Raw genomic sequence first — 26,520 nt, forward strand, 5'->3', positions numbered from 1 at the left:
AGACCTCTGCTGCTAAGTGTCCCCTACCTGTCAGCACCCTTCTTCCCCACCCAGCCAGCTCTCGGAAGCCAGCTCTGAGTATCTCCACTGTCCATCTGTGCCGTCTGGCTTGAAATAGGCTTCCTCCACTAGGTCTCCCGGACCCTTGGGGCCCTGCCCCCCATCACTCCTTCCCCATCTCCAAGCACATTACGACCCAGAAGAGCACTGATGGTGCTCTTGGCCTGTCTCACATGTGTCAGCTTTGTTCCTGCCTCCTTGTGCCCTTTCCTAAAGGACAACAGCCAGCAGCCTGGGATGTCACATCCTTCCCGGGCCGGAGACATCAACTCCAGATTACCCGAACTTCCTCAGGCTGGAGGGCACCGTTTCGGTATCTGCTGCATCATCTAGCCCAGTGCCAACCACAAAGTCGGTGTGGAATAAATCCACACGTTTGTAAGTCATTGTTCAAAGCATTTGAATACCCATGATTTGGACGAGTCTTCCTGGAAACCTTGTTGGGGGGGGGGGCAGGTATGCAGATTCAGGGGGGCTCACCACAGCAAAGGTGACCAGTTGGTTGCTAAGAAGACTGGGACCAGGACCCAGGTTTTCCGATCCCGTGGCAGGGCTCTTTCCTCAACCCAGGCCAAAGACTGTTTCATGGAACTGCATCCCTTCCCCGATCTGCTAATTTTCTCCACCGTTTCCTCCTCCACAGAGCCGCGAAAAAGACCTGCTGGGGTTCCCTTTGTTGAAGGGGCCTTTTATTTTTTTTTAAGATTTTGTTTATTAATTTATTCGTGAGAGAGGCAGAGACCCAGGCAGAGGGAGAAGCAGGCTCCCTGCAGGGAGCCCGATGCAGGACTCGATCCCAGGACCCCTTAGGTCATGGCCTGAGCCAAAGGCAGACGCTCAAGCGCTGACCCCCCCCAGGTGACCCGTTGAAGGGGCCTTCAGAGGGCCTCTGAGGACAGCCTGAGGCAGAGGGTAGGGGTGGTAAGAGGCATCTCAGGGGAAGCCCTGAATGAGACTGGCACCCGGCAGAGAGGACCGTCCCGGTGCCCCCCAAAGGGTTCGGACAGGGTTTTAGGTCTGCAGAGGGCCTGCTCCACCCCAAGGCCCTGCAGGGCAACACCAACCAGTAGGGGCCATGGTCAGGTACAGACCAGTCTCCAGGTAGCCACAGGCTCCTTTCTCCAGGCCCGAGGGGAAGGGGAGCACTAGAGACGGGCTGCTGCCTCGGGCGAAGGAGGACATCATCTGGGCGGCGGAGGGGGTCAGGCTTTGTTGAGCCCCAGGCGCAGGAGGGCACCAGAAGCGCGCCAGCCTCCCTCAGAGGGTGCCCCCATCGGGCAGATCTGCAGCTGCTTTGCCAAAAGGGAGAAGCGGGTCGTGTGGAGCAGTCCTCATTCTCACCCAGCCCGACGGGCCGCAGGATGTGGGGCGCTTCCAGGAGTGCAGCCCCTTCCCCCCCAAGTGAACCAGCCGGCCACGGGATCTGGGCCCGAGGCTCGGGAAGGCAGGCAGGGTCAGGGCAGCAGCCAGCAGCCCGGCAGGCAGCACCTCCTTCGTGGCTACTCCAGTGTCTGCACAGCACCTGCAGCGTGGCCCCGCCTCTCTGGCTGGGGGCTCGTTGCCTCAGGGATGAGGCCTGGGTTGGGGGGCCCGGCTGTGTGGCCCCGGCTCCCGGTGTTTGCTCCAACTGCGCAGCTTCCTGCTCTGGGAAATGCAGGATTAATTGAAGGACACGTGCAGCGATTATGAAAAGTGGGAGGTGGGGGGCGGGTACTGTCTGCAGGTGCTGCCGGGAGACCAGGAAGTGATGCACCCCCTCACTTTATGCTGAGCTGCCTCAACAGGTGTCAGTGGAGCTGTCACTGCACCCCGAGTACAGCACCTCGCAGCCCGAGCGCGCACTTGGTGGGGCTGGCTGAGCCCCTGGGGGCCCACGGGGAAGCAGGTTTGCAGAGCAAGGCCACCCAGCTCCAGCCCATCGTGGCCAACCCCATGTTAGCTCACCACCCACTTTGTGCCGCAGACACTGCAAGGTTACGAGTAGGATAAGCTTGGAACAGGGAAGCTCACTGCACAGCAGAGAAGACATCCAGGAATACGCGTGGTACGTTTGCATTTTCAGATATAATCCCGTTTCCAACATCCTGTGAACTCTGGTGAGAGGGGGGAACATGTGCACTCTCTTGCTCACACCTGTGATCCCAGTGCCCGGCACAAAATCTGGAACACAGTAGAGGCTTAATACGTGTTTGTCAAACGAGCAAGTAGACAAATCCCGGGTGGCGAGTTGACCGGCAGGTTCACTGGTGCACGGCAGGGAACGCGTGCTCCCCGCCGGCTGCCCCCCGCCCCGAACCCCTCGGCTTCCTCTCAGGAGACCCCCCTCACGTCTCTCCCTTCTCTCCTGCAGGCCCCTCCTGACCTGCACTCTGCGGTTTTGCATTCAGTGCCCCGTTCCCGTGGCCCTTGAGCCCAGATTGCTTAAGAGAGCTAACAGCAGCCGGCCAGAGTCCGCGCAGATGCGTTTTGACGTGCTTGGCCTGGCTGGAGGGCCCTAGACCGAACCCGATGTATTTTTAGCTCCTTGGGTATCTGGAAAAGTATTGAGATGCAGTTGTGGTCACAGACACCGGGCAAATCAGTATTCTGCCGCTGGCCTCCCCACACCAGCAGTTTCCGTTCAGTGTCTCCAAAGCAAGGGTTGCCATGGAGATGGAGTGCCAGGGCAACTGAACTTCCTGTCGGGAGAGGGAGACAGCGGCACAGGTGGAGCTCCGGGCCGTGGGAGCCCAGGAGCTCCTTGGATGGCCACGGCACGTCTCCTGAAGGCAGACGATGGCAGGAGTCCCCGGCGTCCCGGGAAGGAGGTCAGTCGGGAGATGGAGGATGCCGTTTCTGGAACTTCATTCAGGGAGGGACTGATTCTATTTCTTCCTCACAGGTGGCGGGGACTGCTTTGGTTCTCCCTCTGTCCCCTTGCCCAGGGACCGCGGCCATCTAAGGAAGCAGCCTGGAAGCTGGTTGGGGAGGAAGGTGGCAGCGCCGTCCTGAGTACAGGTCGGTCCTGGTGCGTACCCGGACCCCAAGCTCCGTGAGCGGCGGGCGGAGGCCAGGTCCGCCCACCCTGGGGGCATTGGAGTTACGGTCATAACCCACTCTTGGGATGGCGCTGCGTAGGCTTTTGTCCTTGCTGTTGTCTGCGAGGCTGCCCAGACAGGTGGCCTGGTCCCCACCTTCCCCGTTTACTCACTAAACGTTTCCGGCGGGCCTGAGAAGTTAGGCGGCGGAGCTGCCAGGGGCTCCACGTGGCTAAAGGCCCCGCCTACCGCGGCCGAATCAGCAAGGTGTGAGGCCCGAGAGCAGCAGGTCTGTCGGTCCGTAGATCGGAGGGCCCAGAGCCCGAGGAAGCTCTGAAGAGCACAGCCTGAGCCTCACATCTCAGACAAAACAGATTGAGGCCCAGAGAGAGCAGGAGCCAGGCCACTCGGGGAGTTGGTGACAAAACAGGACCAGGATTCTTCTGCCCACACTTCTCACCACCCAGGGCTCCTTCCAGAGAAATGTGCCGCCCTGAACTTTTACTGGCTGCTCACTCCATGTCGGGGACTGGATCAGCTACGAATTCCTTTTAGTTGTTGTTGACAGAGACCTGAGCACAGCGACTTAAGCGAACGAGGAGCTCATTCTCTCATAAAAGATGTCCGGGCCAAGCATTACAGGGCTGTTGACAGTTGGGCAAAGTCGTCAGCGGTGCCGGTTCCCTGGTTTTCTGAGTCCCTGCCTTCAGCACAGAGGCTTGATTCTAACTGCCCAGGATGGCTGCTGGGGTTCCGGCCATCACAGCTCCATTCCAGGCAGAAAAGGAGGAAGAGAACAGAACAAAAGGGCCTGTGTGCCTTCTCTGCCTGCCCCTGCCCCACCTCCTTCGGGGTCTTCCTGAAAGCCCATCTAGGGTCCATGTAGAGCCCATTGGCACTGCTAATTGCAAGAAATATTGAGAAATGTCATCTTTCGCCTGGGCACACTGCTACCCTAAATACAATTGGGATTGCGGTGGGAATGAAGAGCAGGAGAATGATACTTCTAAATGTTCTGCAGTGTGTATATATTTATTAGAAAATGAGGGGGCAAACTCCAAAAACTACCCATCCGACCACCTGTTCATCCACACAGGTGTGGTTGCCTTGCTCAGGGTCCTCTGCGATAGGCTACTTCCATGAGGTGGCACAAAGATTCTTAAGGCAGGGTTTAAACAAACTTAAGATCACTGCAGTTCAGTTTGAACAAAATCCCCAGACCCTGTGGATTCACCCTTGGAAGAGGCTTGGAGTGGGAGTGGCAAATCCACCAGGAGCTGTAGAGATCACGGCCTCACACAGACTCAGCCGCCAGCCCCGGGCCTGCCCGCCGCCAGCCCCCAGCCCAGCCCACCTGGGAAGGCCTCCACTTGCCTGAATCCCGCGCCCTCCGGGGCTGCCGGGCCACCCGCCCACTGGAGTCACGCTGAGCCACCGGCTGGGCGCTGGGTTCGCCAGGAAGCCTCGGCCTTTGTGCAGCCTCAGCTCACACCCGGCTCTGGTTACCTATGAATGGGAGCCGCTCTCCTCAGAGGGCCATTCTCTTCAGGTAGCTGGTCTCCTCAGATGGCCGTTTTCCTCAGGTGGCCGTTCTCCTCAGGTGGCCATTCTCCTCAGGTTGCCGTTCTCCTCAGGTGGCCGTTCTCCTCAGGCGGCCGTTCTCCTCAGGAGGCCGTTCTCCGCAGGTGGCCGTTCTCTTCAGGTAGCCGGTCTCTTCAGGTAGCCGGTCTCTTCAGGTAGCCGGTCTCTTCAGGTGGCTGTTCTCCTCAGGCGGCCGATCTCCTCAGGCCGCCAGTCTCCTCAGGCGGCCGTTCTCCTCAGGCAGCCGATCTCCTCAGGTGGCCGTTCTCCTCAGGCGGCCGTTCTCCTCAGGCAGCCGGTCTCCTCAGGTAGCCGTTCTCCTCAGGTGGCTGTTCTCCTCAGGTAGCCGGTCTCCTCAGGTAGCCATTCTCCTCAGGTGGCCGTTCACTTCAGGTAGCTGGTCTCCTCAGGTAGCTGTTCTCATCAGGTAGCCGGTCTCCTCAGGTAGCTGGTCTCCTCAGGTGGCCATTCTCCGCAGGTGGCCATTCTCTTCAGGTAGCTGGTCTCCTCAGGTGGCCGTTCTCCTCAGGTGGCCATTCTCTTCAGGTAGCCGGTCTCCTCAGGTGGCCATTCTCCGCAGGTGGCCATTCTCTTCAGGTAGCTGGTCTCCTCAGGTGGCCGTTCTCCTCAGGCAGCCGATCTCCTCAGGTGGCCGTTCTCCTCAGGCGGCCGTTCTCCTCAGGCAGCCGATCTCCTCAGGTGGCCGTTCTCCTCAGGCGGCCGTTCTCCTCAGGCAGCCGGTCTCCTCAGGTAGCCGTTCTCCTCAGGTGGCTGTTCTCCTCAGGTAGCCGGTCTCCTCAGGTAGCCGTTCTCCTCAGGTGGCCGTTCACTTCAGGTAGCTGGTCTCCTCAGGTAGCTGTTCTCTTCAGGTAGCCGGTCTCCTCAGGTGGCTATTCTCCTCAGGTGGCCATTCTCCGCAGGTGGCCATTCTCTTCAGGTAGCTGGTCTCCTCAGGTGGCCGTTCTCCTCAGGTGGCCATTCTCTTCAGGTGGCTGTTCACTTCAGGTAGCCGGTCTCCTCAGGTGGCTGTTCTCCTCAGGTGGCCATTCTCCGCAGGTGGCCATTCTCTTCAGGTAGCTGGTCTCCTCAGGTGGCCATTCTCCTCAGGTGGCCATTCTCCTCAGGTGGCTGTTCACTTCAGGTAGCCGGTCTCTTCAGATAGCCGGTCTCTTCAGGTGGCTGTTCTCCTCAGGTGACCGTTCTCCTCAGGTGGCCATTCTCCTCAGGTGGCTGTTCTCCGTAGGTGGCCGTCTCCTCAGGTGGCCATTTTCTTCAGGTGGCCGGTCTCTTCAGGTGGCTGTTCTCTTCAGGTAGCTGGTCGCCTCGGGTGGCCATTCTCTTCAGGTAGCTGGTCTCCTCAGGTAGCCAGTCTCTTCAGGTGGCCGTTCTCTTCAGGTAGCTGGTCTCCTCAGATGGCCATTCTCTTCGGGTAACTGGTCTCCTCAGGTGGCTGTTCTCCTCATGTAGCTGTTCTCTTCAGGTAGCCAGTCTCCTCCGGTAGCTGGTCTCCTCATGTGGCCGTTCTCTTCAGGTGGCCGTTCTCCTCAGGTGGCCGTTCTCCTATGGTGGCCATTCTCTTCAGGTAGCTGGTCTCCTCAGGTGGCCGTTTCTCTTCAGGTAGCCGGTCTCTTCAGGTGGCTGTTCTCTTCAGGTAGCTGGTCTCCTCAGATGGCCATTCTCTTCAGGTAGCTGGTGTTCTCAGGTGGCCATTCTCCTCAGGTGGCTGTTCTCTTCAGGTAGGCGGTCTCCTCAGGTAGCTGGTCTCCTCAGGTGGCCGTTCTTCTCAGGTGGCCGTTCTCCTCAGGTAGCTGGTCTCCTCAGGTGGCCATTCTCCTCAGGTGGCTGTTCTCTTCAGGTAGGCGGTCTCCTCAGGTAGCTGGTCTCCTCAGGTGGCCGTTCTCTTCAGGGGGCCATTCTCTTCAGGTAGCTGGTCTCCTTAGGTGGCCGTTCTCCTCAGGTGGCCCGTTCTCTTCAGGTAGCTGGTCTCCTCAGGTGGCCGTTCTCTTCAGGTAGCCGGTCTCTTCAGGTGGCTGTTCTCTTCGGGTAGCTCAGGTGGCCGTAAGACAGGTCAGGACTCAGAGGATACCCATAGGAAAGTGAAGCCTGTGCCTGGAGGCCTGACTGCCGGCGCCCCGTTGGAACACCTCAAGAGGGGGCAGGCCAAAGGGGCTCCGCAGGGACCTGCCGCTCCACTCAGCGTGGTGCTTCTCCATGATATTTGTACATAACACATTGTCCCAGGCACGATGAAAGGTTTTTGAGAGGGGGACAGTGAGAAAGCAAGAATCAGTCTATTCAACATGAAACTGGGTGGCTGACTGATGACAGTGCCCAGACGCTCCTAGTGTATGCAGCACCCGCTCACCCCTTAATCTTTGCTCACCGAACGCCAGTTTTATTTGGGAGCAGTAACACGCTCAGTTGCAGTATCTGGCCTCTCAGGCTTGCTGGCAAACGGCCAGAGGGCTGGACAATAAAGCAGAGGAAAACATCTCTGGGAAGGCTGTCCATCCCTTATTGAAAGGCAAAGGCCCCATGGAGAAGACTGGCCTCACCCTCCCCTTCTTCCTGCCTGGAGTGAGCAGGAGATGCTTGGGAGTGAAGGGGGCCATCCTGCAACCCTGGTTGGAAGAGCCCTATGCTACGATAGCGGAGCTGGAAGCTAGAAGGATCTAGGCTTAGGGTTCTCCTGACAACATCCCTGTACTACCTACTTCCTGACTTCTTGTTACATGGCAAAAATTGAAGCCCCATTTGGGTGAGCCAGTGTGGATTTCTTTTAAGAGAAGCCAAAAGCGATCCTGACTGATGCCCAAGGATTGCCAAAGGGCTGTGCCTTTTTGTGTGATTGCAGATTTGCCAACCCATCTGTAGTTCCTGTCCTGGTTCTGTCCCCAGGCCCACTTCACTTCTTCACCGGGCCAGCTTGGAGCAGACCACCCTATGTATCAGGGAAAGAAACTGGCTGGATTCTCCCAGCAGAATTTCCAGCAGGCCTGGGCTTGCATCTCAATTGTTCATCTTTATATATCACTCTGGGGGAAGGTGAAGAATTAAGTCCCATGGACTGCTTTTATTCCTCCCGAGAGAGAATATGGCATCCAGGAAAATACTTCTTGGCTGAGAAGTTTCTGAGAATTAAAAACTTGGTACTCCCAAACTCAGGAAGAGAATCTTCTCTCTTCTCATCTCAAACCATTGAGGCCATAGGACTGCTTCCTACTCCCTGCCCCATAGATTGCAGGTCTCAATCCTTTGAGAGCCATAAGATCTTAAGGCTTTGTAAGGAGGAAATCATGACTGTATCATCTGTCAGATTTTTCTCAGTTCCCCCAAATCTTTTTGGGTGCTTGCTATGTGTCTAAATAGTCTTCACAAAATGAACAAATGGCTTTGAAAGATTCTTGCAAAGAAAACTGGATTGGAGATCCTATTAATAATGCAAACATGAGAAACAGTAAAAAAAAAAAAAAAAAAAAAAATCTGGAATGATCTTTCTCCTCCTGAATAAGGGCCTTTAGTAGCTGGCAAAAGCAATGACAGTCTCACTGGATCTAAAAAGATGTTGACCAAAAAAAGCCAGCATTTTCAAGATAATTCTAAAATATGGTTAACAGTTATTATTGTTAATGAAGGTTATTGCCCTAACAGTTTTTGCCTTGTGATATTAGCTATTGATAGTAAAAGCTTGCCAATTAGTAAGATAGTTAAAAATTAGGAATCCAGGGGCACCTGGGTGGCTCAGCGGTTTAGTGCCTGCCTTCAGCCCAGGGCCTGATCCTGGAGACCCTGGGATCAAGTCCCACGTTGGGCTCCCTGTATGGAGCCTGCTTCTCCTTCTGCCTGTGTCTCTGCCTCTCTCTCTCTCTCTCTCTCTGTCTCTTATGAATAAATAAATAAAATCCTAAAAAAGCAATCAGGCACTCCCACAATGAATATAAACTTCTTCAATTATTTCATTGATGCTTAAACTTATTAACCATACTTACCCCAGTATTTAACAAAATTTCATTAAATGTAGTAAGTGTATACAAGAGTCTTTTGGTGCTTCTTAGTAATTGCAAAACACAAAAAGCCATGTGCCCTCAGGGAAACAATTGTTTTTCTTTTCTTTTCTTTTTAAAGATTTATTTATTTATTTATTTATTTATTTATTTATTTATTTATTCATGATAGACATAGAAAGAGAGAGAGAGAGGCAGAGACACAGGCAGAGGGAGAAGCAGGCTCCATGCAGGGAGCCCCATGCGGGACTCGATCCCCAGACTCCAGGGTCATGCCCTGAGCTGAAGGCAGGGGCTAAACTGCTGAGCCACCCAGGGATCCCCAACCATTGTTTTTCTACCATGAAAAAAAATTGACTAAAATACACGAAAAACAACATGGCAACAAAATATGTAATCTTTAGTCAGCAGATCTTTTTGAAAGATGCATAGAAAACACTACTGAAAATTTTAAGAAGTGACTATTAAAGCAGAGTATGTGCTGCTCTGGGGAGCCTGGCTAGCTTAATCGGTAAAGTGTGTGACTCTTGATCTCGGAGTTGTTAAGTTCAAGTCCCACATTAGGTGTAGAGATTAGTTAAAAATAAAATCTTACAAAAAAATTTTAAAAGGGCACCTGGGTGGCTCCATGGGTTAATCGGTCATGGCAGTTGGTCCTGCTCGGTGGGGAGTCTGCAGCTCCCTCTACACCTCACTGCCCCCAACTCATTCTCTCTCTTGTTCACTCTCTCTCAGATAAATAAATAAAATATTTTTTAAAATAAATAAATAAAATAAAAATGAAACATTATGCCTTATAGCAAATTTGCTTTATATTTGATTGAAAACATAAAGCTTTCTAATACCTCAGTTAATGGGATTGCTGGGTTTTGTTTAAATACTAGAAAGAGGGGATCCCTGGGTGGCTCAGCAGTTTGGCACCTGCCTTTGGCCCAGGGCGGGATCCTGGAGTCCCGGGATCGAGTCCCACTTCGGGCTTCCTGTGTGAAGCCTGCTTCTCCCTCTGCCTGTGTCTCTGCCTCGCTCTCTGTGTCTCTCATGAATAAATAAATTTAAAAATCTTTAAAAATAAAAAAATTTAAAAAAATCTTTAAAAATAAATAAATAAATACTAGAAATAAATATTTTTGAATCACCCAAGAAAAAATGTGTGGAAGAAGAGTAAATGAGTAATTTCTCAGAAAAAAAAAAAATCCCTTATAGGAAAACTATTGACTGAAATACAAAGGGGAGCCTGGGACGAGGTTATACAGGTAGAACCACACTTGTTATCCATTCACTTGACAGCCAAGAGGTAAAAGCCAGATGTGCATAAACGCTGAGGGTTGTCCTTCATGTCTTTAATTTTACAAAAATTAGGTCTTTAAAGTTCTGTGGCGTCTTTGTAGCACTTGGTAAAGTGATAGAGTGACCAGGAAGCTCTTCCATTTCACACAGAGGTTCCCCAGTGTTGTCTCAGCTAGTACTTAAAAGAGTTCCCAAACTTAGAGATAAATCACATGCTTTTCTTATGAAGACAAATGTTCCATTTTTATTGCCCTTCTCTGTGATGACAAATGGCTGTCAGATTTTTTTTAATAAGCACTCTCGATCTGTCCCTTTCAGAGAAAGGTAATGCTTCATCACCTCTTAAAAAATAAACTCATGCCAGGGAAAGAGCACTTGAAAACAGATGTTTGGATGTTCCTGTTGTTACACAATTTTGTTCCAAACCCTGCTTGATACCTTTCAATCTCTCCCATCTGTATACTGCAAAAGAATTGGCAACAGAATTTTCTAACTTGGTTTAGAATCTTTTTTTTTAAGATTTTATTTATTTATTCATGAGAGACATACACACAGAGAGACAGAGAGACAGAGAGACAGAGAGAGAGAGGCAGAGCCCCAGGCAGAGAGAGACGCAGGCTCCATGCAGGGAGCCCGATGTGGGACTCGATCTCCAGGATCGGACCCTGGGCTGAAGGCAGCGCTAAACCACTGAGCAAACCGGGGATCCCCAGTTTAGAATCTTTTAAACAAGGGGCACCTGGGTGGCCCAGTCAGTAAGCGTCTCCCTTTGGCTCAGGTCGTGATCCCAGGGTCCTGGGATGGAGCCCTTCATCAGGCTCCCCGCTCAGTGGGAGTCTGCTTCTTCTGCTCTCCCCGCTTGTGCTCTGTCTCTGTCTCTGTCAAATAAATAAATAAATAAAATCTTTTTTTTTTTTTTTTTAAGAATCTTTTAGATGAGAAGTGTCCATAGGTTTGTACTCCCTTTTATTAAAATTGTAAAAATAGGGACATCTGGGGGGCTCAGTGGTTGAGCGTCTGCCTTCAGCTCAGGGCGTGATTCTGGGTCTAGGGATCGAGTCCCGAGTCGGGCTCCCCGCAGGGAGCCTGCTTCTCCCTCTGCCTGTGTCTCTGCCTCTCTGTGTCTCTCATTTCTCAATAAAGAAATAAAATCTTTGAAAAAAAGTAGTGTTTAAAGAAATACTGTGCTTCTGCCTCGCCTGGCCTCCATCAACCTCATCAAACTGACCTTTCTCACCTCTTCTCCAGGAGCCTTCTTCCTGCCTACGTATTTGAGGTCTAGGTTTGGACCAAGACCCACTCAGAGCCCATTTCCTGCTTGCACCTCTTCCATCCTGGCCTCGGGAGTCCTCTCCAGGCCACCCCTCCCCTGGGAGCTATTCTAGAGCACTTATGTGCACAGGTGGACACTGTCGGCACGGATTGTGATGAGAATGTCCTGTCTCTGCAGCTGGACTGTGACACCTGGAACCGCCAGCCTGTGGGCCTCCGTGTAGGCCCAGCGCCTAGAGCAGAGCCTTGTAAACAGCGGCACATGCTGCATGCAGGCCTCCTGACTTACTGTACAACGCTGCTGCTGTACACAGCAAATGCTCAGTGGTGACAGCATGACATCTGGGGTCAGCAAGGTGAACCGTCTGCATCTGTCACACGCATTTTTCTCTAGTGGGAGGAGGGCCACGAGCTGTGATCCTAGCATCGCTACCTGCCTGGTGGCAGAGGGGACTCGTGGGTGAGAAGCCATGGGGGTGCTCATTTTGTTCTGTTCTGGGGGCAGCTGGCTATCTCGAGCCCAGCGACCTGCGGGCTGGATGCTGTGTCATCCCTTGGGTAAAAGCTATGGTAATAACTGCTATTCTGGGCCAAAATACATTTAGTGACGCCCTGGGGGATTTGGGTGCATGAGGCACGCTTTAAAAATACATGAGAATTTAAGAGCTCCCCCCCCCCCCCCACATACACCTGCTGGAGGAACACATCCACACTCCTGGGCTAATATTAGGGCTGTTTACGTTCTATGGCTGGCATTTCCTGGGCCCTCTACAATTGCCCCTGGAGACAGAGTGATACTTTGGCACCCTTGGTCCAGAAAGGATTACTGGGGCTAAGAAGGAGCACGTCTGGGCAACACAGACATGTAGACAGACGCCCAGAAATATGTGGGCCACTCCAAACAGAGCTATCATCTGGCCGGGTTGTCCTGGGTTCAAGGTGGCCTTTATATAAGGGAGTCCAGTTAGAGGGGGTCATTTCAGATGAGGGACAAATGGTCCCCAAATCCAGTGTTACACACAGACTAAGAAACAGTTTTTCCAGTGGGGAGACTACTTTGGGAAAGAAATGAAGGCCTATAAGGCAACAGTCTCCCTTCCATTCCCCCCTTCCCCGAAAGGGGCAGGGGAGGAAGGGGAGAGGGCGAGAGAGAATCTTAAGCAGGCTCCACAGCCCATGCCAGGCTCGACTTGGGGCTCGATCTCCCAACCCTAACATCATGATCTGAGCTGAAATCAAGGGTCAGATGCTTGGGATCCCTGGGTGGCTCAAGGGTTGAGCATCTGTCCTCGGCTCAGGGCGTGACCCCAGGGTCCTGGGATCGAGTCCTCCATCGGGCTCCCCGCGGGGAACCTGCTTCTCCCTCTGCTCGTGTCTCTGCCTCTCTCTATGTCTCTCATGAATAAATAAATAAATAAATAAATAAATAAATAAATAAATAAATAAAATAATAAATAAAATCTTCTTCTTAAAAAAGAAGTCAGATGCTTAACTGACTGAGCCATTCAGGAGTCTCAACAGTCTCCCTTCCTAAAACAAACCCTGACTCTTCTGAGCTTCAAGCGAGGAGGCAATGGGGGCATCTTCATTTGAGGAGGGCACTTTGCAAACATCTCTTTGCCTGTGGGTTTTGCCTTTCCTTTGAGCACCACTCTCCCTGGTCACACGAGTTGGGGGGGGGAACGTCTCTTTCTCATGTTGCCTTTAGTACAACTGAGGCAGATTGGAATTCTAAATGGGGACTTGATGTTAAAAAAAAAAGGAGAAAGAAAATAAGGCACAAAGACAGTTGCAGTATCAAAGCATAATTTATTGACGCTACACAAGAACTTCTTGTACCCAGCCCCTTCCCCCACACTCTTTATAAGTCCCTAGAAAAATCTCTCTTACAGTGTTTAAGCTCTTCCTAGGTTGGAAGCCTTGGGAAACAGGTTCCCAAGTGTCTGATGAGTAACCAGTAGACTGCTCAGGCTTCCTGGGTCTAGAGCAACAGAAGCAAGCAGACAAACAAAAGCCCCCCCATCCCCCGCTCCAGCAGAGGACAGCCTGCTCCAGCAGAGGACAGCCTGTAGCCATCAGAACCTGAGGCCCCAGGAAGAGGACTGCAGCCAGAGCCCAGAGGGGTGGAGAGGGCTGCCCAACTGCATCAGCGGGCCCCTCTCCCCAGGCAGCCCTGGGCCTGATCCCCCCACGCTGTTCTCCTGGCTGCTTGAGTTCCTTGGATCCCAACAATACTTAATGTAGACATGTCACCCCCACGGTCTGGGGGAGAGAGCTCAAGTCGACCACCTTCCATTTAGCACCAGGGAAGCCTGTTCTGGGCCCCGGAGAACTCAGAGCCAGGACAGGGCTCCAGGGCAGGGCTGGAGGTTGGGTGGGGACAGGACAGCTAAGGTGCTGCCCAGAACTAGACCCTCTCCTCCTGAAAACAGAGATACTCGGCTGGTGGTGCGAGGTATTAGCTAGGATGCCATGGGACTGGCTTCTGCGCTTCACAGGACAGAAGGAGCGCTCCCGAGCACCTGCTGGATGCGAGCACTCTAATGCTTACGTGCAGTCACGCCACCCCCAGCAGCTCGGTGGAACAGGGGCAGAAATGAGGAAGAGCACGTAAGTTAGGGTGCGGTCAGGGCTGCAAGCCCAGGCTTGGTGTCCTCCGGATTCACGGCCGCGGGTGGGGAGCTCTGGGCCGGGCTGCGTGGGGCTGAACGGCCCTTGGGAGCTTGGTAGGCACAGGGCAGGACCCTAGAGGGCTGAGCGAGGAGGGTGGAGGCCAAGTGCAGAAGAACCGGGTGGCACACAGAAGTTCCGCCTGGGAACGAGTCTGGACTCCTTGGAGATGGTCACGAACACAAGCCGTGGTGGCCGCTACCCTTACGGAGACCTCGCGGTCAGCCGGGTCGCCCTGGGACAGCTCATTTGCCTCCCCAGCAGCCCTGCCCCTGTCCTACGATGAGGAAGTAGCGTCGGAAGGGCGTTCTGCACCTCTCCTCTGGGCAGGAGCCCCTAAGTGGCAGGGCTGGGCTTGAACCCCCAGAGTCCAACCCCATCCGGTCTCTGCTCTCAGCTCTGTACCTGCCACAGCTGGTGTGGCGAGCCTGGCCCTGCTGGACCCCATTTCTTTCCCTGGTGTCCTTTGGCGTTCGTACCCCAAATGACCCAAATAGCAGGAGATCCCTGAAATCCTAGGTTCCCTGGACCCCCGAGGACCCCACGCCTCGATGCACTGTTGTCATGGGGATGTTTGCTCCTTCTGAGGCCCCCCTCCCCATCTCACGGTTAGTTCCCCTGGGGCGCCCGACTTTCTCTCCTCGGCTTGCTGGCTTGCTGGCTTGCTGGGCCGGCTGAGCCAGCAGCTGCCGCTGCCAAGGGGCCTGCAGGAAAACAAATGCAGGAGCCCCGCGGGTCCCTGGGGCTCCCCCTTTGCAAGCAGCCTGCAGGCAGCGCCCTTGGGGACAGCCGCTACTCGTCACTTGTTTGGCTGCCAGCGGCCTGGGTGCCTGCGCCACCGGGCTTTGCTGGGGACAGGGGCACCAGCTTCCTGGGAGCCGAGGGCTTGGGGACCCGTGGGGCTGCTGCTCGAACCCGCATCAGGCCTGCTTCAGGCTCGCTCTGCCGCAGAACAATGTCGTGTTTGCTTGTCTGCTATCGATACTGCAGGGCTGTCTGGGGGTTTCTCTGAAGCAAACTGGTAAGCTCTGGGCGTGTAAGTACGTTTCCGGCTCAGTGCTGCGCTCACGCGCGTGGGTTCAGCTTAGACAAGGCCAGCCTTTGTTCCGTCACTGCCTCCATGTCCTGCCTGAATCTGAACCTTCCAGACACCTCCATCGTCCAGTGCCCCCACGTAAGCACACTCCTAAATAGATTCAGAATCTGGCTCCCGCTTCTTTCCCTGGATAGTGAAACATGAAACATCCTTTCAGCCCCTCAGGGACAGGCTGTGGCCGCAGCCACTGTCTCACGTCTCCCTGCAGCAGGACGTGGCCCTCTGTGTTCAGTTGCCATTTTGAACCTCCTTGCGCCTTCCGCCGTCAGCGCTGCCTCCTGAGGGAGCAAATGCCCCCTAGGCCTTCCTATAACGTCGTCGCTAAACCGCATGATATTTTTTCCCCAGTTTTATTGAGGCGTAATTTACACAGAGCAAAATATGCCTTTTAGTGCACGGTTCCGTGAGTTCTGACGAATACGTGTGGTCACACAAGCACCACCACGATGAGGATGCAGAGCACGTCCACCCCCCAAAGGTTCTTTCACTCACCCCTGTGGTCAGGCCCGCCTCCCACCCCAGCCTCTTGCCACCACCGGGCTGGATGGGTTCACTTCCTCTCTTGGAATTTTGCCTTTTCCAGAATGTCACACGAATGGAACCTGGAGCCCGGCCTCCCTGACTCAAATCCTATCAAGGACAAATCCTCGGTGTTGCACGTGTCACTAGTCTCCTCTTTTTTAATGCTACGTAGTATTCCAAGGTCGGGCCGGACCACAGTCTGCTTGCCATTCACCAGCTGAGGGACGTTCGGCTCTTTCCGGTTTCAGGCAACGACGAGTAGTGTTGCTGTAGAGTGCGCGGAGGTTCCTGTGGACACGTGTCTCATCTCTAGGGGAAATACCCAGGCCGGGGATTTCTGAACGGTAAGGTAAGTGCATATTTAACTTTCAAGAAACTGCCAAACTGCTCTCCAAAGTGGCTGTATTATTTTGCACCCCTACCAGCCAGAGAGGGACCCAGGTGCCCCTGGGGCTCCCGGTGCCGCCCCCCACCCCGCTCTCCCTCCTCCCACCCCACGGGCCCGGCTGTCTGCTACTTTGATGATGTGTGTCTGTGCTTCTTCCCCTCCAGTAAGCGGCAGTCCTGGAGGCAGGACGTGGGGGCCGCTGATTCCTGTGACCTACCCTGAGCACGGGCAGGGCCTCGCTGGGTCTCCGTGGCTCCTCGCTCCTCACTCGTGTAGGGGAACGAATGAAGGAATGAACCTGAGTGCTCTCCAGGTGGCGGCCGCGTCTAGAGGAAGGAGCTACGGATGCCCCAGCCCCGCTCACCTGGGAGACAACCCTGGGATTCAAAAACCCAACCCCAAATGTGCTTCAAGCAGTTCTCCTGCGGACACGCAGCCGTGCCTACCGGACACCCCTCTGGGCCTGCCCCGCCGCCTCTCTGGGCGACAGCCCGGTCCCCCAGATCCCCGCCCTCCCTGCAGGTCCTGTGAGTGGTCCCCAATCCCCACGGTGTGCAGGGATTCTTAAGTGGGAGGAGCTGCTCCCCGGGGGCTGGGAGCCCAGGAACTGTGAGGAGAGCTTGGAGAGTGGTCCCCGAGGGCCCGAGTGCAGGAGGCCCGCCCGAGCCCCCGCAGCCCTTGCGGCGGCCTGCCCTGGCCACAGCTCACAGCCCCGCGCTCTGGGGCAGCGGGGTCTCCGCAGGTGCAGAGGCAGCCCCGTGGACTGACAGCTGGGGTGCTGAGCGGGGTGAAGGGCTCCAGCGGGGCGTGGGGGCAGTGGAAGGCTGCTGCGGCCGCGGTCCCAGAGGAGGGCAGAGACACGCAGGAGAACAAATCCGCGCGGCTCCCGGGCTCCCCGGAGTCCAAGGTATTCTGTTCCCGTGAGGCAGGCTGGCCAGGTCCCAGGCCCCACCCCCTGGAGCCGGGGACATTTTGCCAAGAGAGGAGAGGAATGAAACCTGCAAAGGTGGGCGCGGCTGGGAGTTCAGGCTGTGCTCCCCGGGGCTGCTGTGCGGCCCTGGGACAGGCTGGGTAAGGGGCTGTCAAGAAGGAAAAACCTTAGAGGTGGATCATCTGCTCCAAATTCCTCCTCCCCACAGGTGAGCTCTCTGAGTGAGGCCCAGGGCGGGGAAGGAGCTTGCTAGTGGTCACACTGCTAAAGTAGTAAAGAATAAACCAGAGCCCAGTCTCTGGACTCCTTTTCTTTTCTTTTCTTTTCTTTTCTTTTCTTTTCTTTTCTTTTCTTTTCTTTTCTTTTCTTTTCTTTTTTCTTTTCTTTTCTTTTTCTTTGTAAAGATTTTATTTATTTGAGGGACGCCTGGGTGGCTCAGTGGTTGAGCGACTGCCTTTGGCTCAGGGCATGATCCTGGGGTCCTGGGATCAAGTCCTGCACCAGGCTCCCTGCGTGGAGCCTGCTTCTCCCTCTGCCTGGGTCTCTGTCTCTCTCTCTCTGTGTCTCTCATGAATAAAGAAATAAAATCTTTTTAAAAAAAAAAAGATTTTACTTATTTGAGAAAGAGAGTGCACACGCACAAGCAGGGATGGGGGGAGTTGGGCATGATGGGAGGGGCAGAGGACAAAGAGACTCCCTGTTGAGTGTGAAGCCCAAGCTGAGCCCATCCCAGGACCCAGAGATCATGACCTGAGCTGAAGTCAGACGCTTCACCCAGACACTCCTCTGGACTCTTTTTTTTTTTAAGATTTTATTTATTTATTCATGAGAGACACAGAGGCAGAGAGAGAGAGAGGCAGAGACACAGGCAGAGGGAGAAGCAGGCTCCATGCAGGGAGCCCGATGTGGGACTCGATCCCGGGTCTCCAGGATCAGGCCCTGGGCTGAAGGCGGCACGCAGGGATCCCTCCCCTCCCTTTTTTTTAAAAATTTATTTTTAACGATTTGCTTTATTTACTGATGAGAGACACAGAGAGAGGCAGAGACACAGGCAGAGGGAGAAGTAGGCTCCCGGCGGGGATCCCAATGTGGGACTCAATTCCCAGGACCCCAGGATCACTCCCTGAGCTGAAGGCAGATGCTCAACCACTGAGCCACCCAAGTGTCTCTCCTCTGGACTCTTTTAAGACCAGTTTTTAATCCAGAATCCTATAAACTCATCAGGAAAATCTAGTCTAGAAAGCTCTTGAAAAGCAAAAAGCTAAAAATGAGCCCAGATCTGTTTGGATTGGTGCATTCCTAGCCAAAATGCCTACACTGGTGTTGCCTTTGGTTACATGAGTTTCAGCCTGCGAGTGTGGTGCAAATGGACATCTGTCTCCTTTAGAAAACCATTCCAACAAAAAAGTGGGCTAGCTGCTCCTGGAAACATCTAGGCCCAGTTTTGCCAGGAAGCACACAACCATGTGGGGCTGTTTCTAGTTTAGGGTATGGCAGGAGGGGGTGGGCTCTGGAGTGGGAGAGGAGGCTGTCCCAACACATGCTTCGGGAATCTTCCCTCTTGCTGTACAGTGGCTGATGGAGGCAGCTAGTGGTGGAGGAGGAGGCTCTGCTTACACATAAAAGGCTAACAGTGACCTGAAGCTTACACTGCGTAATCACTCATAATTACCCTATATTCCTCTGACTTGTCAACAGCATGACCAGGACAGATCCCCATTACCTGACACAATTTTCCCTAAAGTTACGGACTTTTGATGACCTCCAAACTGACCTGACATAGTAATTTTGTTCTGAGGTACCTGGATATATCTATCTCTCTGTGTCTCTGTCTCTGTCTCATCTGTCTTAGTCTATCAACTCTACTGGTCATATAGGCCCAAGCTGCCATATTTGTTCCGTGAGATCCCCAGCTACAGCTGACTGTGTCAGAATCAGAGCCGTCTTAGTGTTGAACAATCTATTGGCTGGTTGGTAACCAATCAGATTCACCCACTCGAGAGTTAAATGAGTGCTAGAGAACCAGAACTCAATCAGAATTCAAAGGTTTTATAGAGTTGGGGACTTCACCTACCAACCAAAGCTAGGAAGAGCCAAGGTTATCTGGAGGCCGAGAAGCTTTTTGAATAAGCTGGAATGAGGAATATGGCACAAAAGTGTAAATAGATGAGACACTATAGAGGCCCCAGAGAAAGAGAATCACAGAGAATGTCCGCCTGGAGCCCTAGAGTTCCAATTTTCCAGATCCAATTTCCAAGAGATTGAGCTATACTTTATTTTCCTGAGCTGCACTAGAACCGTACAATAATTACCTCCTTTATTTTGGCTTGCATGAGTGCTTTCCTTCCTTAGCATCCAGCAAATCCATCCTAAAATGCCTTTATCTTCATATAATCTGATTTCATGTATCATAAAAATGCTTGCTCACAAATCTCCAGGGGATGGCCTTGGAGCCGGTGATGGTGTCTATCTAAGTCTCCCTGTGGAGATTTAGAATGAAAGACCATTAAGGAGCCGAGTGAGGAGAGGAAAGGGGAACGCTCCATTTCTGTAACTACACAGAAAGTCTTCTGAAGAAAAGGAGCCCAGGCACTGAAAAAGGGCATCTAGTTAGAGAGAGAAAGTGTCTTTCATGTACTTGGCCTGGTCCCTCGAGAGTAAGTGCTCCGGGTTTCCTCAGCTGGCCTCTTCGTTCATTCCATAAGCATTGATTGTGCGCAAATGTGAGCCTGACCCTCAGCTCGGGGCTGAGGAAACAGAGAAATAAGGCACAGTTTCTTCTCAGAGTTTTTAGTAAGCGAGACAAACATGTTAGCACTTGGTTGGTACTGCAACCCAGCCTTGATTATGGTCTCTCTTCTGTGTGAATTATTTATCTCTACCTCAGTTTCTTCTGTGAGAAGGGTCAAAAAAAAAAAACAAAAAAAAACCCAGAAACCCTGGAATATTGTTCCCCCACCCCACCTCCCACTGGGACTCGTGAAGACCTCAGCACTCAGGAGGTAACTGGAAAATTAATTGGCCAGAGGGTCTGGGCTGTGGGTTTGAACTGTTCTGCTCCTCTTTGTCTACTGATGGCCAACCTGGTCCTGACCAGTTCATTTGGGGGAAATATGTGCTCCTGGAGCTCCTGGGTCACATAAGGAGGCCCAGAAGGGGTGAGGAATGTGGGTGAAACCACTGAAATCCATGCTGGGAAAAGAACTCAAAGCATACACACTCTGGGTGTGGGTGAGTGATGTCTCTAGAGAGAGGTGCCCTAGAAGTTAGAGCTAAAGCCACTCAGCTGAGAGTAGAGTCAGCAGCAAGACCAGTCATCCCCAAGTTCACTGGACACTCTAAGTTGGCTTGCATGAGTGCTTTCCTCACTGAGAGAGTCATCTGGATTTGAGGGTCTAACCAGTTGTAGAGAGGACCTGAATATCCTAACACTAAAATGTCAGTAAGAATTGAATGTTTGCTTTGTGATCTGTGCACATGAAGAATGAGTTAAAATAAATTGGGGTGGTTTTGATGGTGTCCGAGCAAATAAGGCCAAAGAGCCTTAGCTTTGTCAGAAGGCTGGGGAGCTCTAAGCAGCCGCCATGGGTACCTAGACTCCTTGGCAGGAGTTCTTCTAGAGCAGAGATGCAGGTACTTGGCTCCTGTGGCACAATATCTTGACCATTAAGAGCATAAACCAATCTCCTGTCCCCAAATTCTGTTTCAATACTGTCCAGGCAACTCCGGATTCCAGGCTGTTTGGGAGTGACATTTCTCAAGACAGTTCTGATTTACCATCAATCTCTTAGGAGGTTGGTTGGCATGAGATAGTCCTGTAGCGCATCTAAATGCAAGAGCATCATTTTAGGTGGAGAGAGCAGGACACTTTGTATTCAGTGCAGCGTGGAAACAAGTGTCCTAACGGCCCAACAGCTTAATATCTCATGCAGAAACAGTGCATTGTGTCATCAAGCCAAAGACAAGCTAAAGACTGACAAACACGGACCTGTGGGCGGGGGGGCAAAAGTGACTCTTACTGTTCCCAGTAAGTCCTCAACAGCGCTGAGACGTGGGTCATGTATAGTTACCAGTATAGCTCACACATTTTAAATTACTTACACACTCAAGTCCAACTAAACTGCAAAGGACCTATAAACTCTCCTTTTCCTCTGAAGCCTCTGCTTTCAGCATTACCTCCCCCCGCCCCCCGCCAACACCCTGCAAAAACTAAATTTAGCCATCTCTTTTTGCTTGAAATAGTTTCCATAGGGGCTTAGACTCACTTGATAGGACTGATATTATAAGTGAAGTCAAGAAAAAAACACATCATTAAAAATGTTCAGGGCCAGCAAAATGCCTTTGAAATTGCTTGCTTTTTAGCTGGAAATGTGAACTAACTTAGCGGGAGCACGTCTTGCTGCCTGCATTAGGAAGATAATAGAAATGTAATGCTATTCCTCGTGCTACTTTTAATGCCATGGGCGATTCTGAGCCCTGACAAATTAACAGAGGGATGTTCTTTTCTTTGGGAGAAAGAAAATTGGATTTATTGGTAAAATGGACAGCCCACCACGTTTCTGACTCAGTCACCTCCTCCGCCCCTGAAATAACCGGCTGCTACTAACCTTGGAGTTTCTTCTTCCCAATGAAACCTAGCTCCAGCCTTCACCCTTGATACCAAGGCCGGTAGTCTGACATTCAAAACAGCCATGCTGCCCTGAGGGTTGAGCAGCGTGGAAACACGCTGTTTTGGGACAGTGTTTCCATCTTTGAAGCCTGGTACATTTTGTTCTAAACTGCATTCCAAGAAGGTCTGAATGTGAAGCAATATTGAGAAAGGCCCAGCCCTAACACCCCCACCCCCACCCTGCCCTGAGAGAAGGTACAGGAGCAACTGCAGGCTGCTGATTAAATGTAAGTTAACTCTAAAAGTTTTTATAGGGACACCTGGGTGGCTCAGTGGTTGAGCGTCTGCCTTCGGCTCAGGGTGTGATGCTGGGGACCCGGGGTCGAGTCCCGCGTCGGGCTCCCTGCATGGAGCCTGCTTCCCCCTCTGCCTGTGTCTCTGCCTCTCTCTGTATCTCTCATGAATAGATAAATAAAATCTTATAAAAAAAAAATCAAAGTTTTTACATAGTTGTACTGTACGTTATATGATTACATTAGGTGAAAATGAACAAGACCCTTTCTCTGTGTATAATGGGTTATAGACAAATTCTCCAGGGAGAACCATCAAAGAAGAAGCCCACGTTGCCTTGGGCAGGTCACCTCTCTGGACCTCAGTTTCTTTATCCATAAATTGAGATGACTTGAGTCAGTGGTTTTTGACCAGGGGCGACTGCTCTCCAGGGGATATTTGGCAGCATCTGGCGATATTTTTGGTTTAACCCTATGGTGGAGTGGGCATGCTACTGGCATGTGCAGATGCTGCTAAACATCCTGCAGTACACAGGACAGCCTCTGGGAACAAAAAAATTATTCAGCTCAAAATGTCAATAGGGTCTAGATTGAGAAACCTTGAAATGAACGATCTCTAAATTCCTTTCAGCTATAAAAATATCTGCCTTTTTGCACGAGTATTAAAAACTCACATAAGCACATGTAATTGTGACGTCCTAAGTTTTGATGGCAAGGCCCAAGGCACTTGTCTCGGGTACCAAGAAGAAATCTGCTTTCGTTGCTACCTCGTGGGGCTCATCTTCTAAGCCAAGGCCAGGGCCATCTGCTGCCACCTTATTTGTCATCCCCAGCACCCGCAGAACGTTGGTTATCAAGAAAGCCATTCAAGAAGCTCCCCGGGGGTGGGGACAGAGCCCACGATGGCCTCACTTGCGCAGCCAGCTAGGTCATCACTTGTCACCAGCCTTTCCTCACGGCCACATCCCTCTCATCCGGTGAACTCTGTTCCCATCAGTCAGCATGCCTGCATCCCAGGAGTGCCATCTTCCTTCTCTGTTCAGTTCTTTCCTCCCTCGGGACTTAGGTTTGCCGGCCCTGAAGACGAACCTTCCCCTGAGCTGCGGCCTGGAGCAATTTAATTCCCCCTGGAGGCTTGAACTCACAGTCCTGACAAAGATAACAAGATCCATGCTATAAGCTTCTGTCCCCAGATGGAATGCAGGGAAATGTCCAACGTTCAGATCCACGGCCCCCGCGGCAGACCCCACTGATCGACCCCGCAACTCCCCCGTTGAGCTGAAGGCTGGCTAACCACGGCACAGCCACTTCCCACCGGGCCGAGGCAGCATTCCGACACTGGCCAGTTTGCTCTGCCAGGCTCCAAAGCACTCGAGGGAAGGTGGTCGGGGTTGGGAGAGGCGAGCAGAGGAGCCCCTCAGCCAGATGGTAAGGTCCACGAAGGCAAGGGCAAGGTCTGTCTCATTCACTTGTCTATTCCCACTACACACAAGCTCAGTAAAAATTGTTGAATGAATGAGGAGCCTCCCGACTTGTGGTCTCCCCAGGAAGCACCTTGCCCGCTTGGCTGCAGGGGTGAATGGACCCTAATCCACCGCTCCTCTTTGGGACTAATGCAGGATACAGCAGCCCTGGGGAAGGAGGGAGAGGGAGGAAGAAAGGGACTCTAGTGAACTCTGCTCTCGGCTCTCAGAGGGGACTGTGGGAGAGAGGGTTTCCATTATTTCTAAAAGACATGTAATGACTGTGAGTGAGTACTTGCGGAACTTTCCTGTGTTTATTATTTTTTATTATCCCTTCCCTGGTTCCCTGTAGTCATTAGAGGGCTTTAGGCATTTTAAACTATCATTTACTGAATGCTATGTTCTTACAGCTTTATAGACATTAACCCACTAGGTGATCACAACAGGTCGGCTCTCTTTTTACCCCCATTTCTCAGAAACCAAGGCTCAGAGTAGTTAATTACATGCCCAGATGCACAGCTCGTGGGAGGCTCGGCCCAGACTCACCCCCAGTGTGCTTCCAAAGCTGGTATTCACAAACCCTTCAAACAGCAAGAGTCTAGGAACTTGTGCCTGATGGATGCAGGGGTGAGGAGACGGCGGTCCATCCCTCTGAGTTTGGAGGCAGAGAGAAACCCCAAGAGGGAGAGTGGCAGGGGGGCAGCTAAGGGCCTGGGACCTTAGGGAAGGCAGAAAAAGGTCCTCGGGAGTTGGCCTAGATAGGAAACAGGTTCTCAGTACCTAAGTCCCGGGTGGGGTATATTTCTGGTCTACTGGCGGAGGATCCCTGGTTGCTACTCCCAGCCCCATCCCTTAGTCTGCTCTCCACCGTTGTGCAGTCCACTGTCCCACCGTCTCCTGGCTGTCCGTCCCCTGCTGTTAGGGCTGCCAGATTTAGCAAATAAAACACAGGATGACTGGGGTGCTTGGGTGGTTTCAGCTCAGGTCACAATCCCAGAGTTATGGGATCAATCTCCCACGTTGGGCTCTGCACTCAGCACAGAGTCTGCCCAAGATTCTCTCCCTCTGCCTCTCTCTTTCTCTCTCAAAAAATAAATAAAATCTTTAAAAAAATATACAGGATGGTCAGTTAACTTTGAATTTCAGATAAACAATGAATGGTTTTTCAGTATAAATATATATTCCATGTTCCATGGAATATTTCAGATACATTTACACTAAGAAATTATTCGTAAGGCTCCTGGCTGGCTTGGTTGGTAGAGCATGCAACTCTTAATCTTGGAGTCATGAGTTCAAACCCCACGCTGAGGCTCACTTTAAAAAATTAAGAGATTATTCACTGTTTATCTGAAATTCAAATTTAACTGGTGGCCCTGTATTTTATGTGACAATTCTATCCATCATCTCCTGGTTCCCTGAGCTACCACCGTCTGCTCCGCTGCCCTGTCATCCCCAGTGTGGTGGCTCCTAGCCCCACTCAGACCCCTGAGTTCCTGTGTCACATTCCCTGCTCAGCTAGGCCGCTCCTGGAGTCCTTCTGGAAGCAAACCGCTGCAAGTCCTGAGGACAGGTCCCCGAGCATCCTTGCCCAAGTCACTCAGATCCTTCCCAGGGGCATTAGACTCAGGTGGCAGACTTAGGCTTCCTGTGAGGGGTGATGAGGGGGCTTCTGGTCCGCAAAGTAATGAAGGTAATGAGCCATGAAATGTTGCCTTGTGGTCTAGAAAACTTCATCACTTCCCTGACTCTGGGCCCAAGCACTCATTTTAAGGTGTTTGGGGGCAGGGGGATTGAGAGGACGGCAGTTTCTTGTTGGTCTCTTCCCCCCAGACTTGCCAACTGCAGATGGGATAGGTTAATGAGCCGTGGAAGCAGATTTCACCCAGGAAATGATGCGGGGCCGCCCCTTGGGGTCCAGCCCCAAAGACTGTAAAGCTCGGGGCTGGAGGCTGCAGTGGGTGGGAACTGGAAGCTCATTGCCTTTTGGGGGGCTCCCTCTCCTCCCTCCAAACATAACCATAGAGATGGGGAAGGATTTAGCCTTCTTTTGGGTAGGAACCCCAACAACTGAAGAATACGGGAAGGGAGCTGGGAGGAGGGATGAGGGCAGCAGTACTTTCCGTTTCCCCTCCACCCCAATATGTACAAGAGCCCCACTGTGCATGTGCGCGACTGTGGCACAGAGGCCAACAGGTTGGTTCTCACACCTCTTCTCTGCTCGTGTTGATCCACTGGCTTCCCTGTCTGGGTCTCAGCATGCTCATCCATAGAATTTAGAGGGACTAGATTCTCCTCTTGCCTATAAAAACCCAGGAGTTTGGGATCTCCACCCTGCTATAAACTCCCTGGGGGAAGGAACTGGATTCAACCCCTGGGTGACTGCCCAGCACCCAGCACCCAGCCGGCCTCAGGGAGGATCAGCAAGGCCAGGGGCTTCGGCGGCTGCTGTCCCTACACCTGGAGACCGCCCCCAAATCAGAGGTCTTCCCCAAGGGGTGGGCTGGGACCCGCCCACGCTGCTCCAGCAGAGCCTGCAGGAGGAACCCCTTCTGAAGCCGGGATCTTAGATTCCCAAGCAAGCCACCCGCAGGGACCCCGTACTGTGGCGCCTCAGGACCAAGCCTAGTAGCGGGCGAGGAGGACACATCTGGCAGGTGGAACCGGGTCCCACCCCCAGTGGTTCACACACCCAGAACCATTGTGAATGTCTTTCGACTTAGTTTAATTAAGCCATCTGCCCACATTAAATGGTAAATTATCTCAATCACTCCCAGAGTCCCAGAGGGGAGAAAGAGATAAAAGGGAACTGTCGTCCCTTGAGTGGAATGGGAGGCCCATGCCTCCCCTGGCCGCCTGTGTGGCTTCTCTCTGGTGAGAAACAGCCTCCAGGATTTACTAATCCTCCTGTGTCCCCCAGACACTGACATCACCTGTTGCCTCATGCGTCCTGCTCTTTTAAAGGGGACGAGCAGGGCTCACACATGTCTGACCACGGCCGGGAAGAAAAGAGTGAAACTTCCCTTTTCTCCCCCTCTACCTTGGGGCCCTCAAGTGCCTGTGACACTTTCTTCCAATCAGCCTGTGTTATTTTGCACTGCCCCCCTCAGCTCCTGACCCTACTGGGGGAGCCCAGTGCTTCCATAGGTGGAGGTGCCCGGCAGGGCATCGTGAAGTGACCTGTGACCTTCACCTGACTCTTCAGCTGTTTGACCGGAGGCTGAATGTTGAGGGACTTCATTACAGACATCCTACATGCGTGTTGGTGGGCGGGGGGTGTCTCCCAGGGTAGAGGTACCTTCTCAGCGTTGCTGGGGACCAGGGGATAGCCCT

At 52.6% G+C, this 26,520-nt stretch overlaps 1 protein-coding gene and 1 long non-coding RNA gene across 6 annotated transcripts; one reads left to right on the top strand and one right to left on the bottom strand.

The window, feature by feature from the left end:
• Positions 1-747: 747 nt before the first annotated feature.
• Positions 748-2,996, bottom strand: LOC140638142 (uncharacterized). Of its 4 annotated transcripts, none has more exons than XM_072834925.1 (3): positions 2,423-2,723; positions 2,005-2,153; positions 748-1,704 (listed from the first exon to the last, which is right to left on the bottom strand). In XM_072834925.1, exons 2-3 carry the CDS (start codon positions 2,141-2,143, stop codon positions 872-874), a joined length of 972 nt encoding a protein of 323 aa, XP_072691026.1. In that variant the 5' UTR covers positions 2,144-2,153; positions 2,423-2,723; the 3' UTR covers positions 748-871. The 4 variants fall into 4 exon arrangements, with proteins under 4 accessions (XP_072691026.1, XP_072691025.1, XP_072691023.1 ...); XM_072834924.1 differs by having other exon boundaries at positions 2,005-2,220; XM_072834922.1 differs by having other exon boundaries at positions 748-1,699; positions 2,012-2,996.
• Positions 1,534-21,874, top strand: LOC140638144 (uncharacterized). Of its 2 annotated transcripts, XR_012035328.1 has the most exons (5): positions 1,534-2,104; positions 2,411-3,057; positions 11,400-13,831; positions 15,758-15,858; positions 16,211-21,874. It is a non-coding gene; the product is annotated as an uncharacterized lncRNA (long non-coding RNA). The 2 variants fall into 2 exon arrangements; XR_012035327.1 differs by having other exon boundaries at positions 1,534-3,057.
• Positions 21,875-26,520: the final 4,646 nt, after the last annotated feature.

The sequence above is a fragment of the Canis lupus genome, chromosome 8 (assembly GCF_048164855.1).
Source record: "Canis lupus baileyi chromosome 8, mCanLup2.hap1, whole genome shotgun sequence".
NCBI lineage: Eukaryota > Metazoa > Chordata > Mammalia > Carnivora > Canidae > Canis > Canis lupus.

Coding starts and splice junctions, on each gene's coding strand:
- LOC140638142 (XM_072834921.1), bottom strand. CDS start 2,443: ATGCAAAACCGCAGAGTGCAGGTCAGGAGGGGCCTGCAGGAGAGAAGG. Junction 1,705..2,004: donor TCTGCGGCACAAAGTGGGTG/GTGAGCTAACAT, acceptor TGCATTTCCCAG/AGCAGGAAGCTGCGCAGTTG.